Source organism: Canis lupus, chromosome 21 (assembly GCF_048164855.1).
Source record: "Canis lupus baileyi chromosome 21, mCanLup2.hap1, whole genome shotgun sequence".
In the NCBI taxonomy this organism is placed as follows: Eukaryota; Metazoa; Chordata; class Mammalia; order Carnivora; family Canidae; genus Canis; species Canis lupus.
In genome coordinates, this window is record NC_132858.1 from 56,362,884 (window position 1) to 56,377,340 (window position 14,457).

A 14,457-nucleotide genomic window follows, 5' to 3' on the forward strand; every position below is an offset into this window, starting at 1 on the left:
ATTTGTAGATGTTTACATAAAATGTCTATCATACATATATCATTTTTTAAGACTTTTTATTTATTCATTTGAGAGAGACAGAGAGGGAGCAGGTGTGTGAGCAGGGGGAGGGGCAGACGGAGAGGAAGGAGCAGAGTCCTGGCTGAGCAGGGAGCTCAGGATCATGACTTGACCCGAAGGCAGGCGCTTGACCAGCTGAGCCACCCAGGTGCTCCTCCTACGTATATCTCATATGCCCATCTCTATGTGCATATCTATATTTATCACATGTATCTTATTATATCATATGTAAGGTTTTATATATTATAAATCATGCGTATAGACCTCTTATTCTAGATATATTATATCTTAATAGGTAGCTCCTGCTCTGGCGTATTTTGAGAAAAGGAAAAAAAAAATGCATTTAGGTACAAATTCTGCTTTCTCAAAGCCCTTGAACTTGTCCTGCCTGCCTAGTCTCTCTGGGTTTACTCCTGTTGTTGGCTGAAGCTGATCTAGTTCAACTCCCAGGACACATGTTCATCTCTGCTTTTGTCTATCCTTGTTATGTATCCAGCCCCGAGTAGCTAAAAGGGCTGGTACGATTCCCTTCCCTAGACATCCTCCCCAGGACTCCATCCGCCCCCTCTCTGTCAGGTGGCTTACTCTTTACACTGGGCCTTCACCAACAGGAGACATTTCTAAACTGAGTGGTTTTTTAAAAAAGTAATAATAATTTAAAATGAGGGGTGAGTACTGTAGTTGGTTAAGTGTCCAACTCTTAGTTTTGGCTCAGGGCACGATCTTAGGGTCCTGAGATTGAGTTGCACGTCAGGCTCTGCGCCCAGCTTGGAATCTGCTTGGGATTCTCTCTCTCTTCTCCCTTTGCCTCTCCCAGCCTAAGATAAATAAATAAATATTTAAAAAATGTTAATCAAAAATAATTTAAAGACAAACTCTTCCTTTGTGATGCAGATTTCAGCATCTCAGTATTACATCACGGTTTGGGTTTTTAGCCTAGTTGGGAAAACAAGACCATCCTCTTCTGTGGGCACAGAGGGAGGCAGGATTTTTTTGTGTCCCTATCATCACCTTCTACCACACCCTGTATTGGGTGTTGAAGTGATAATAGTCTTTTCTTTTTTCTTTGGTAGAAAATTTTCACATTTTAAAATGGATTTAAGCAAGCTACCTTGCTTGAGATGTAACAGGAAAAATTTTGGAAAAATTAACAGAGTGAACACAAAATATACTTAAGTGACAGAAGAGTTTAGATTGGTTTAAATTGGGGATCCCTGGGTGGCTCAGCAGTTGCGCTTCTGCCTTTGGCCCAGGCTGTGATCCTGGAGTCCTGGGATCGAGTACCCACGTCGGGCTCCCTGCAGGGATCCTGCTTCTCCCTCTGCCTGTGTCTCTGCCTCTCTCTCTGTGTGTGTGTCTCTCATGAATTAAAAAAAAAAAAAAAAAAAAAACTTAAAAAAAAAGATAGGTTTAAATTAAATCCCTGCGATACAACAATTTATATACAAGGCCAAAGTCATTGTATTGTTTGGAAGGAATACAAAGTCAATAACTTGTATTTGAGAAATAAAATATATGATTTATTATTTTATCATTATATACTCTATCAGAAACCAGTATTTAGAGCAGAGTTGTAAGATTTTTGTTTGATATCCCAAAATGAGAGGATTTTTTAAAAGATTTTATGTATTTATTTGAGAGAGCGTATAAGCAGGGCCAAAGGGCGAGGGAGAAGCAGACTCCCCAGCTGAGCAGGGAGGCTGACATGGGGCTCAGTCCCAGGACCCTGGGATCATGACCTGAGCCCTGAAGGCAGACGCCTAACTGAGGGTCACCCAGGTGTCCCAAGATGAATTTTTTTTTTAAATATTAATGCAGTATTCTACCGCCTTTCCTCATTCCGGGGGGTAGAATGGGCCCCGTTCATTTTGGGAAACACATCAGTTTGCCTGCTTTGCATGCAAGCATTTCACGGGATCTGCCTGCTAAGTAGTTTCCAGTTGGGAAGGGTCATAACTGAGGATGATGAGGGTAACGTCATCCATGAGGGTGACAATGAAGACAGCTGTAGACAGAACGTGTGTGTCCCCCCCAACCCCCACCCCAATCCATAAGGTTGAAATCCAGTCCCCAATGTGATGGTATTTGGAGGTGGGGCCTGTGGGAGGTGATCAGGTCATGAATGGGATTCATGCCCTCATAGAAGAGGCCCCACGGAGGTCCTCGCCCCTTACCCCACGTGAGGACACAGCAAGAAGGCTCTCCGTGAAGCAGGAGCGCCCCTCACCAGACCCCGAATCTGCCCGCACCGGGATCTCAGACTTCCAACGCCCAGATCTTCGATGAGTTTCTATTGCCCAGAAGCCCAGGTCATCTGCACCCTCATTATAGCGGAACCTGGTACCAGAAGTGGGGCGCTGCTGTAACAAATCCACCAAAATGTGGCCGCGGTGTTGGGCGGGGGTGCCACGGAGAGGCCGGGACGGCTCTGAGGAAGGCCTAGGCAAGCCTGCATTGCCCCGCACAGCAACCCAGGCTGGCCCGGGACAGCTGAGAGCGGAGAGGGCTCCAGGGTGAGCCTGTCCTGCTGTCCTGCTTGGGCGAGGCCAGAGGGCTCGAGCACAGGGTGGTGCACAGGGCATGCCCTGCAGCTTGGCTCCCCGGACTGCTGGCGGGCAGAGGCAGGATGGACTCAGGCTGCACCTGGCACCTGCAGTACCGGCCCATGCGTCCTGCCTCCCCAACCCCCAAGGCCTCGCACGCGCCTACTTTCCTGTAGCCCACAGGCTAGTCCTGCGGTCCTCTTCCCAGGGCGCCCTTCTCTTCCCGGTGTCTCTGCCTGAATGCCGTGGGCCCCGCGGGTGGGCACCTGCCCCCGTGGACGGTCCACGCTCCTCCCTGGGATCCCTTCCAGCCGTGTCCCAGGCACGGACCCCCACGGTTTCACCTAGGGCTGCCCTGCTCCCCAGCGTTTGGTACAGATGACCCATCTCTCCCTCCTGGCTCAGTTAGGGACAGCTGGTAATGGGGACCCTCCAGGCAGGGTCCACGGCGGGGGGAAGTGTCTTGGGGCGCAGCAGAGCAAGGCAGGGAAGGGGAATCGCGAGTATAGATGGCATCAGCCGCAATTTCTAACTGTGCCAATTAGAAAGGAAACCCAATTGCGGGTAGGTCCTTGTCACAATATTGCTATTTAAAATATGTTCTCATAAAGATGGCATTTCGGGGGTGCTTGGGTGGCTCAGTGGGTGAAGGGTCTGCCTTCGACTCAGGTTATATCTCAGGATCCTGGGATCGAGCCCCATGTCGGTCTCCCTGCTCAGAGGGGAATCTGCTTCTCCCTCTTGTTCTGCTGCTCCCTTTCTCATGCTCATTCTCTCTCTCCCTCCCTCTCAAATGAATAAATAAAATCTTAAAAAAAAAAAAAAAAGATGGCATTTAGGGTTGTGCTCTTCAGTACCTCTTGATTCCAAACTTCTAACAACAAGAGATAAAACACTAATAGAAAAAATTTACAACCTGGGAGCCATGGCACACCAATAATGATAAAGATACAGGAAATGGAGTAAAAAGAGGGACTTTCCTGCCCAAGATACTCCTGCCATCCAAACCTGGGACACCGAGGAAACAGGCCTGGACAAGATGGTGATGTACCAGGAAATGAATTATTGGATTTTATCATTAGTCCTGTAGTTTGAAAGGGTTTTAAAAATAAGTACACACCAGGGGTACCTGGGTGGCTCAGTAGGGTGAGTGTCTGACTCTTGATTTCTGTTCAGGTTGCAATCTCAGGGTCCTGGTATCGAGCCTGCGTCAGGCTCTATGCTCAGTGGGGGTCTGTTTGTCCCTCTCCTCCTACCCCCCTTTCTGTCTCTCTCTCTGTCACATAAATAAATAAATAAATAAATAAATATTTTAAAAAACTATTTAAAAAATAAGTGCACAACCCTTAAAGAAATAAAGAAATGATATTGACTTAAAAAAATAAATTTTCAAGCAAAAGAAGAAAGAAATGAAACAAAAACAGGTAGACCAAAAAAGCAGATCCCAGGAGAACAAGGATGTTAGTTGTGAAAAGGCTCAAACTCACCTACCAGAAGGCAAAAGCAAAGAATCCTGAGATACAATCCTAATACAATATCTATTTGATTGGCAGCTGCAGAATAACCTAAGCTCACAGGTGTTTATTGCATGCTGTCATCAGTATCAAAACCCTCAACAGGGGCACCCGGGGGGCTCAGTCGGGGGAGCCTCCAACTCTTGATTTCAGCTCAGGTCATGGTCTCAGGGTTGTGGGATGGAGCCCTGCGTTGGGCTCCGTGCTCAGTGTGGAGTCCACTTGGGATTCTCTCTCCCTGTGCCCCTGCCCCTCCCCACTATCGCTCTAGATAGATAGATGATAGATGATAGATAGAATCTTTTAAAAATGCTCATCAGTATGAGGCAGGTTGAACAGATAATGTCACATGGAAAATAGCATGCAGCCATGAAAGCCTGGGGAAGGTCACCTCCAGGTGAGTTGGGAGGACTTCCAAGATAGATATTTTAAGAGAAAAAAAAGCAAGATGCAAAATACAGTTTACAGTCAGGTACCAATCCCACAATGTGAAGAGATGAGTGTATTTATAGATACATACACAGATAAATATTTGCTCATAACCACATTTTACATAACTATGTCACTATCTGTGCATACGGCATCCCAGAGAGAAAACAAGTAAGTGGTGCCAATGCTGGGAGGGAGGACAGCCTGAGCTGGGATCAGAGTGTGGCACGGCGGCAGCGCTTCCCTGTGCTTCATTCTGTCCCCCTTGAGTTTGGGACAATGATGTAGAATAGGAGACACATTGGGATTTCTTGGGATAGATCTGGACTTCATGGGGTCAAAGAGTAAATCAGTGAATTATAAAGTAGCACTTATGAGTTCACCCTGAAACGAGCACAGATAAAGAAGGAAAAATACTCACAAAAACACCAACTAGAATGGGGCAGTGGACCTACAGGGAGAGTAAATCCCGAAGAACTCACAACGTCCATAGGTGGGCATCACAAGAACCCAAAGGCCGTGGCAAAGAAGCAGCATTTGAAGAACTGATGGGGGGAAAATATTCCAGAAATAAAGAGATGCATGAGCGCCCAAAGAGCAAGGGATACAGTAGCCGATTCTAACAGAAGAAACAACGAGAACTGATATCACACGTGGTGTACTGAAGTGAAACCAAAGAACACCAAAGAAAGAGAGAAAATGTTAAAAAACTGTAAGAGGAAAAAGACCAAACTCTCTCTCTCATTCTCACACACACACACACACACACACACACACACTCACGCACATCACATACGTGTGTTTGCATACACAGACACACAGACACGAGCCCGTACACGCACACAGTGCACACAGACATGCACACACAGGGGATCCCTGGGTGGCTCGGGTCGTGATCCCGGGCTCCCCGCAGGGAGCCTGCTTCTCCCTCTGCCTGTGTCTCTGCCTCTTTCTCTGTGTCTCTCATAAATAATAAATAAATAAATAAATAAATAAATAAATAAATAAATAAATAACATCTTTTAAAAAAGACATGCATGCATAGAGACATGCACACAGAAAGTGTGCACACACCCATGCACACAGACTTACACCCGCACACCTGGGCACACACACACAGAGGAATGGAGAGGAAGAGCGAGGCAGCCACCTGCTCCACGCCCCCGTGGGTCACGCTCCAAAGCTGCCATCGGGGACTGTACACCCGATCAACTCGCTCCTAGGTGTAGGCCTGGTGAACAGTGTGCACGAGACATGCACAGAACGGGCACTGGCCATTATTTGCGTTGCTGAAACACTAAAGGCCGCCTCCGTGTGCGTCCATCCAAGAGCTGGTAAATGACCATGACGTGTCTATGATAAAATATCATCAAATAGGGCACAGCAGTGAAAGTGAGTGCGGTGGCGTTAACTCGTCCCGGGACAGTGGAAGAAAACAGGTTGGGCAGCCCGGGGGTGGGGGTGGGGGGGCTCAGAGGTTTAGCACCGCCTTCAGCTCAGGGTGTGACCCCGGGGTCCCGGGATCGAGTCCTGCGTCGGGCTCCCCACAGGGAGCATGCTTCTTCCCCTGCCTGGGTCTCTGCCTCTCTCTCTGAGTCTCTCAGGAATAAATAAATAAAATCTTTAAAAAGAAAAGAAAAGAAAAGAAAAGAAAAGAAAAGAAAAGAAAAGAAAAGAAAAGAAAAGAAAAGAAAAGAAAAGAAAAGAAAACTGAGGAAGGTCATTTAAGTGGAAGGCATGTAGCCAATATTGTGTTATTTATGGACATCTGTTATGTGATGAATTATTTAAAAACACGCGGGAATTTCGGGTATCAATTTCCAGATCGCAGCCCCCACGGGAAGGAAAGGACAGGAGAGAGATGGGGAGCGATAGTTTGGGGTCTCCGTTGTATCCATGGCATTCCCTTGTGCAGGGAACACAGCCGACCGCTGGTTTGTGGCAGCAGAGAGGGGTACCGGGGGACCGCGGCAGGACGCAGGCCAGTCAGCGGGTGTCACCAGGGAGCACGGACAGTGCTGTGTGGGTGGAGAGGTGCCTGACAAGGCCTGGGCCATTGTGATGTGTCACAGGAGGTGATGCAACAGAAGGGCGGGGGGCAGCTTTCTCCCTGGAAGGAGAACCCCGGGGAGGGGAGCCAAGAGAGCAGCCCTGGACCCTGGTGGGGTCATGCTGTCCACACCGTAGCTGCCAGCCAGGGGCTGCTCTCCCCTCTTCCAGAGCTCTGCTGCCTCGTGGGGGGAAATGAGTGGGAGGCCAAAGCCAAGAAGGGGCGCCAGGCTTTTTCGGGCTCAATCGGAAGAAGCCGGCAGCAGCGCCAGTCTGCATGTCGCGCTCCTGGAGTGCGGAAGCCCCGACCCCAACGGGTACGTAGTAAGCTGCAGTCTCTTCCGTGGGATCTTAGGTTGTCCGGCCGGATGCCGCACGGGCTCTGCTTCCTTGGAAAACAACCCAATGCAGGCCCTTCTCCCTTTGAGAGAAAGTCATCTCCAAACAGTTTCCTGGCAGGGTTCTCTTGATCGCGGGCCTTCCTGCGGCACACTGTCCTCCTTCCAGCCAGGGATGCTTTCACTCATCACAGCCCATGGGGGCCAAGGGTTGTGGACCAGAAGCCACTTTTTATGCTTTACTATTTATTTTTAAAGATTTTATTCATTTAATTGAGAGGAAGTGCACAAGCAGGGGAAGCTGCAGAGGGAGAAGGAGCCGCAGACTCCCCACTGAGCAGGGAGCCCGACCCGGGGCTCGATCCCAGGACCCCAAGATCATGACCTGGCCCGAAGGCAGATGCTTAACCATCAGAGTCCTCAGGTGCCCTGGAAGCTACCTTTTAAAATGAATGAGCTACAGCAGCAGCCACAAGATTACTATTTCACTTCATGAATTTACAGATTGTTCCTGTTTTTACCTAGCTTGCCTGTTCTCTGTGATTTGCGGCATTTAGCGCAACACACAGTTTGGGACTCCGGACACGGAGTGCGTTTAGTGCCTCCTGGGTGGGAAGGGATTGCACGGTTAGTGGGCAGACATTTGGAGCCAATAACTGTGTCCTGTCGTCAGAGCAGGTGTGCACTGGCCACCAGGAGGCAGCAGGGGAGCCAAAGGTGCCAGCCCCCCACCCCCCACCCCCCTGCACCTGCCCCCTCAGCCACCTGCTTGGGAGAACAAAGAGGAGAAGTGACCGGACGTCATGGGAGGGGTAACAGCAAAGCCCTTGCTCCCAACCAATGAGGGAGGGCCACAGAGTCTCCTCAAGTCTCCTGTCATCGTGGTGAGGCGGGAAGACAGCTCCAGGCAGTCATAATCCAGGTGGCAAAGCAGCTGGGGGGCTCTGGAAAGCACTGCCTGACAGCCAGGGTTTTATCAAAACACAGAAGTAACCTGTCCCGAATATGGGAATGTGGCCATCCTCCTCTCCTCCAGCAGCAGGAAGGCTCCGGGGCTGGCAATCCACCTTTGAATGACTCTCTTTAGGCAGGGGACGACCCCTCCCCCCGCCCCCTCCGCCCAGTGACCAATAAATAATATTTATAGAGGATGTGTTTTCAAGATATACACCCCCTTCCACCCCAGCTGAGGGCAAAGAGTGGAGAGAACCTGCTGGGTTGTTAGCACAGCCCACCCACTCTGGGCACCAGTGGGCAGGGTAGCAGCTCCTCCATCCCCTGCCCTGGGCTGGGACTGGCTGACTGGTCCGAGGCTCTTCTGTGGTTTGGTGCGGATCTGAGCTGCTCCTGACTACGAAGCTCAGGGCCACAGGGGCGCAGAGTAGCTTGGTGCATCGCCTAAGTGGTCAGATGACTCCAAAAATTCAACACAGGGTAATCTGTTTACTGTCATTTGAGCCTAAAGCTAAAGAAAGAGCAAAATTTAAAGAAATGAACGTATCAAGAACTCAGTGAAGTCACTCTCAGACTTCCTTAGCACGTCTTCCTGGACCTGGAGCAGGGAATCGTACCTTTTGGTTAATGGGTCAGTTTAACAGGTCAGAAACAAAGCCCAAATTGCTGAGGTGACTTGACAAAGCTCTGCCTCTCCCCTGCCTTGTGATCCATTTGGATCTGTTTTTTTTTTTTTTTTTTTAAGATTTTATTTATTTATTCATGAGAGACAGAGAGAGGCAGAGACACAGGCAGAGGGAGATGCAGGCTCCATGCAGGGAGCCCGACGCAGGACTCGATCTCAGGACCCTGGGGTCACACCCTGAGCCAAAGGCAGATGCTCAACCACCGAGCCCCCCAGGGGCCCTTGATCTGGTTTTTTAAAAAATATGTTTTGAGTGAGAAAAACAAAGTTTGCCAAACCAGAGGGCTTTTGTCCAGAAGCTCCTAGTTTCCTGAGCTTCCTCAGCCTATATCTGAGCCTTTTTCTTTTTTTCCTTTAGAGAGTTGGGTGTGTGGAGGTTCTGTTTGCAAAGATGTCTGGCAATGCACAGCCTCTGGGACCGAGCGGCCCGTCTCTCAGGAGTGCACCCGAACCAAATGTGCCCACGGCACGCCCGGTCCCGGCAGCGCTGTCACAGCTCGGGAAGCCCCGCGACACTGGGGCGGGCGCAGTGCTCACTCAGCAGGGCACCGAGCCATAATGAAAGGGAGGACATCCACACACGGTTCTGCTTACCGCCGGCTCAAGGCCAGGCAGCCCAGTTCACTGGAGACAGAGACCAGGACAGAGGTGACCTGTGGGGCGGAAAGCCCAGGGCCTGATGGGGACGCGCAGGCCTGCGGTGAGCTTCTGCTTGTTCTCGCTGAGGTGTGCTCACGGCTGTGCTCGTCCTGCAAAGGCCCCCTAGCCGGGCAGCTGGGGCTGGTGTCCTCTTCTGCAGGGATGGGAACCCCAATAGAAAGTGAGGTGAAGTGTTACAATTATTTAAAGACCTTCCTCAGATAGTTGTTCCTTGTCCCAGTTCTTTCGCTGAGTCCCTGATTTCTTCCTTTCTTGTATTTTCTTTTCCTTATTTTATAAGCGAGCTCCACACCCAGTGTGGAAGCCAGCACGGGACTCGATCTCGTGACCCTGAGATCATGGCCTGAGCTGAGATCAAGAGTTGGACACTCGACCGACTGAGCCGCCCAGACACCTCCCTTAATACGCAATTTCCATAGAATCAGACCCTCACCTCTTCTCTTTCTGGAAGGATAACCCCTGTGTTCCGCCCTCCGTAGGCATCTATGCACACACGAGAAAGCCAGCACACACGCACGACGCAGACGGCCCCGGAGCTGCACGGTGCGTGGCAGCGGGGGCCAGGATGTCTGGGTGCAGGCTCACCCGGATTCTGCAGCTCGGCGAGGCCATGAATGGACCACACACGCGGCCTCGGACGGGCGCGTAGGCCTGCGGTCAGGGAACGGGAGGCTGCGGCCCGCTAAGTCCTGCTCCTCCTCTCCTAGGCTGACCCGGTCCACGAAGATGGTCCTAAGCACCTTGTGGATCCTGACGCTCCTCCTCGTAGGTAAGTCACACGAGGTGAGGCTCAAGCCGGGCCCCGGACGTTTCTGAGTGGGGACGGGGCCCTCACCGCTGTGAGGACATGCCAGGGAAGGCTGCGGAAGTGAACGCGTGTCACACTCACTCCTCCCGGGGTCTGAAGTGCAGGCCCCACGCAGGCCACACGCAGGTGTCAGACGGCCGAGGTCCCACGTCACCACCCCTGACGCACGGGGAAATCGCTCTTTAATATAGGACACCAGAGAGCCAGGGGCTCAGTCGGCGGAGTGTCTGCCTTCTGGTCGAGCCATGATCTCAGGGTCGTGGGATCGAGCCCCACGTCAGGCTCTGCACTCAGCGTGCAGTCTGCTTCAGATTCCCCGTCTCCCTGTCCCTCCACCCCTTCCCGGTGTGAATGCACACGGGAGCGTGCTCTCTTTAACACACAAAACCTGGGGTGCCTGGGGGCTCCGTGGTTGAATGTCTGCCTCGGCCCAGGGCGTGACCCTGAGGTCCCGGGATCGAGTCCCACGTTGGGGTCCCCACAGGGAGCCTGCTTCTCCCTCTGCCTGTGTCTCTGCCTCTCTCTGGGTCCCTCATGAATAAATAAATAAAATCTTTAAAAGAAAATAAGGTTTTTGCCTATTATGTTCGGTGTTTGGACAATCCCCAGGGATGGCTTCAAGTTCCCCGCCTTTCCCAGGGATTGCTGTGATTCCTCGTTGAGGGCTCTGGTCACTTGTTCACATCGCTGTTTACCACCTCATAGGTCAATAGTGACCTGGCAGAGACGTCCCAGAGTCTGCAGAGAGAGACAATGAGTCCTCTCCAAGTCTTGACCCTGGGGCTTCCTTCAGGGCTGAGCCGGGCCTCCCACGCCCCTGCCTGGACTGCCACGTCTTGCTCACACGGAGCCTGCAGAGCCACCTGAGACGCGAGCCTGGATCCACTCTACCGTCCCTAATGAACACGCATCCGGTCTGGACCCGCGCATTGCAGTCCTCTTTTGCTTCCAAGTTCTGTTCTCACCGGAGACTCCCCCTCTGACTTCTCCCTCCTGTGCTTTGTGGTCTGTCTGCCACTTGCTCACTCACTGTCCCTTGCCCAGGTGGGCAAAACCAATTTATGCCCTTAAATTTTTTTAAAAGAAATTTTGTTTATTTATTTGAGAGAGAGAGAGAGAGAGCGAGCAGAGGGTGGGAGTGGGTGGAAGGAGAGGGAGACGCGGACTCCACGCAGGCGGCCTGTGGCGGGACTCGATCCCAGGACCTGGGCTGAAGGCAGGCACTTCACCGGCCGAGCCAGCCACCCTGTCCTTAATCTTTGAGCGGACACCACAGCCTCCCAGGAAGGCCCTCTAGCCCCAGAGAGTGGGAACACCAGGCAGGCCAAACCTACCCGTCACCGTAGCTTGAGAACCAGTGTCCATCAGCTCCTGGCACGAGCCACGTAGGCTCTGATCCCGGCAGCCACTGCCATGGCGCTGGAAACGGGGACGGCAGCGGGGGAGCAGGAACCCCTTCTCTCTGCCCTCTGGTTGCTGTAAGTTTGGGGTTAGTTTTCAGAGTCCACGAAAAGTAGATCCTGTTCGTCTTTGGCAGCATACGGACATCTCAACGGAGAACTCGTTCAGCCCCCAGTGTTGCTATTTTCCCATATTGTCAGCCAAGGATCCGATATTCTTTTTACGAGTATAGGTACTGTTCATGCTCGGAGAAATTCTTGTTAATGCCCGTGAAACATCAGGCCGCCTGGCTGGCTCCGTCAGCGGAGCTCGCGACTCTGGATCTCGGCGTTGTGAGTTCGAGCCCACGGGTGTAGAGATGACTGAAACATAAAAGTCTTTAGAAAGAACACATGTAGAGCATTGTACATGTTTGCAGACAAACCCTCTCATCAGAGTCGCTCTTTTCTTTCACAGGACTTGGAAATCATAGGTGGCTTAAAGAAGCAGAGTTTCCTCAGAAATCCAGACACTTTTATGCTTTAGTTGCAGAATATGGTTCAAGGCTTTATAACTACCAGGTGAGGTTTTGTTGAATCATTGTGTACGTCACTTGCTTAGAATTTAATATGCTCCCACTTGCAGTATGTGACCTTCGTCTTGCATGGAAACATCTAATAGGGACAACGCAGGGGCCAGAGTCCTAGTCAGTGGTTCTATGGCTAAGAGACCCTACACATTCTGATCCCAGCAGGCTCCTGCCACAGACTGAATGTTTGTGAACCTCTGGTCTTCCCTGTTTCTCCCTTTTGCAATGAGGCCGTCCACCCTACAGCTGTCTCGTCCTTGTGTCTAGCACACACCGTGTGTGCACAGCTTCACAGCTGCAGGAGCTTCAGGAAGAATTGTACCTGGGATTGCACCCATATCTGACTTAGGTGCTCTCTAGACGAGGTTTTGGGCTTCAGACTTTCTTTGGTTCATGCTGGAATGAGCCAAGACTCTGGAGCCTGTTGGGATAGAATGGATGCATGTTGGAAACACAAAGGACTTTAATTTGGGAGGCCAAGGTCAGAATGCCACAGACTGAATTTGGGTGTCGTCCCAGTTGAAAGAGAATCCCCAGGGGCCTTTGGGAAGTGAGGGGGTCACGGGGTGGAGCCTCGTGCCTGGGGTGAGCGCCCTGCAGGAGGAGGCTCCAGAGAGCTCCCCGACGCCCTCTCCACCACGTGAGGACACAGATCGAAGACGCTCTCTGTGAACCAGGAAGCGGGTCTCCCCAGACAAGGATCCACCCACCTTGATCTCGGGTCCAGCCTCCAGGACTGAGGAATAGAATCCTGTTCTTCCTGAGCCCCCCCCAGCCTAGATGTTCTGTTACAGCCACTGAACAGATGCATAAAGCTCTCCAAGGAAGGCTTCAGGGCCCAGAAACCCGCAAGTAGCACTTTGTTGTGAGGCAGTGGCTGGTGCTCTGGACGGGACAGCTTCCCCTTCAGCTGGCAGCCAGCTCTGTCTACATGGGCTTACACTGGGCCAGACAGCCGTGTCCTCCCTCTGGCCCACCCAGCTCTCCAGACCGCGTCTGCCTCCAAAGACCAGAGAAGAGAGGAATGACAGGGGCCAGATGAGCCACTGCTCTGTGGGAAGGACCCCAGCCAGCCAGTGACTTTGCACCTGACCTCACGGCTGCTTTCCTCCAGATCCTGCTGCTCAGCTCACTCGGCAACTCCTGTGTCTGGTCTTGTCCCTCCAGGGGGAGATGTGCTGTCGGGAGGACCATCCCCTGGGAAGCTCGTAGGCTGATACCTGGAATGGATCCCAGTTGCAGGGATGCCATCTGTCCTGCATGTCCTGGGAATCTGAATAATGAGTGTCAGATCCCGGGTTAAAGGAGAGCCCCATGGAAACCCCACAAGGAGGGTCAGCATGAGAGAGCCCCTGCACACGTGGCCTTCACATCAAAGACCAGGACCCAGGCCCACAGGAGCTGGGGCCGGAGAGTCCGATCACCTCCAGGAAAACAGAGACGAGAATTTCATGGGCATGGGCAACAGAGGCCTCCTGTAACCGCCAATTTGGGATTAATGCCTATTACGATTGTACGGGTCAGCTTCACTAGACTATGTGCCCAGATGTTTGGCCAAACACTAGTTCTAGATGTTGTTGTGAAGGTTTTTTTTATGTGATTAGCATTACACCGATAGGCTTTGAGTAAAACAAATCATCCTCTGTGCTGTGGGTGGGCCTCACCCAATCAGTTGAAGGTCTTAAGAGAAAAAGAGTGAGGTCCCCCAAAGATGAGGAAACTCTGCCCCCAAATAGCCTTCGGACTTGGGCTGCAACACAAACACTTCCCCGGGCCCCCAGCATGCCAGCCTCCCTGTAGATGTCAGACTCACCCACCTCCTCAATCATGGGAGCCAGTTCCCTAAAATAAATCTCTCTCTCCCTGTCTCCCTCCCTCCCTCCCTCCTCTCCACACATCCTACTGGTTCTGTTTCTCTGGAGAACCCTGACGAATGCACTCAAGAACTTCCCTGGCGGTTTGTCAGGGCTTTGACATTGGGCGTCCCCTCTGCCTACAATATTCTGGCCGGATCTTCAGGGGAAGCGCCTCTGTGACACCACAGGTGTTACCGGTTTCCACGCGGAAGGAAGCTGTGCCAGGACCCGTGCCTCGCTGACTCTGCCTTATTTCTTTTTTTTTTTTCTCTGCCTTATTTCTAGGTGATTCCTTCCTTTCCTTTCCTTTTCTTTTCTTTTCTTTTCTTTTCTTTTCTTTTCTTTTCTTTTCTTTTCTTTTCTTTTCTTGTAATTTCTTTATAGATCCCAAGCTACAGGCAATAGAAGCTGTTTTTATTCAGTTAACAATAGATCTTAAACAATGTTCCCTTCTCTTTAGATATAATTTTAGAACTACGGCATTTTATGCCTAATATTCCAGTGGATAGATAGGAATAAGTAACATATTTCATAATACTTGTTTCCAAACCATTGGATTGTTTGCAATTTTCCGATATCATCAACACAGATG

General features: G+C 51.2%; 1 protein-coding gene across 5 annotated transcripts in view; it reads left to right on the top strand.

The window, feature by feature from the left end:
• Positions 1–6,630: 6,630 nt before the first annotated feature.
• The window catches only part of SUN3 (Sad1 and UNC84 domain containing 3), a 36,350-nt gene continuing 28,523 nt past the window's right edge, over positions 6,631–14,457 (top strand). For 2 of the 5 annotated variants that reach the window (XM_072791781.1, XM_072791785.1), the window contains exons 1-3: positions 6,632–6,912; positions 9,940–10,001; positions 11,898–12,001. In XM_072791781.1, coding sequence (XP_072647882.1) covers positions 6,791–6,912; positions 9,940–10,001; positions 11,898–12,001 — 288 coding nt within the window. In that variant the 5' untranslated portion in view covers positions 6,632–6,790. Of the gene's footprint in view, positions 6,913–9,939; positions 10,002–11,897; positions 12,002–14,457 lie in introns of all 5 variants that reach the window. The other 3 variants (XM_072791784.1, XM_072791782.1, XM_072791783.1) reach the window with 2 other exon arrangements.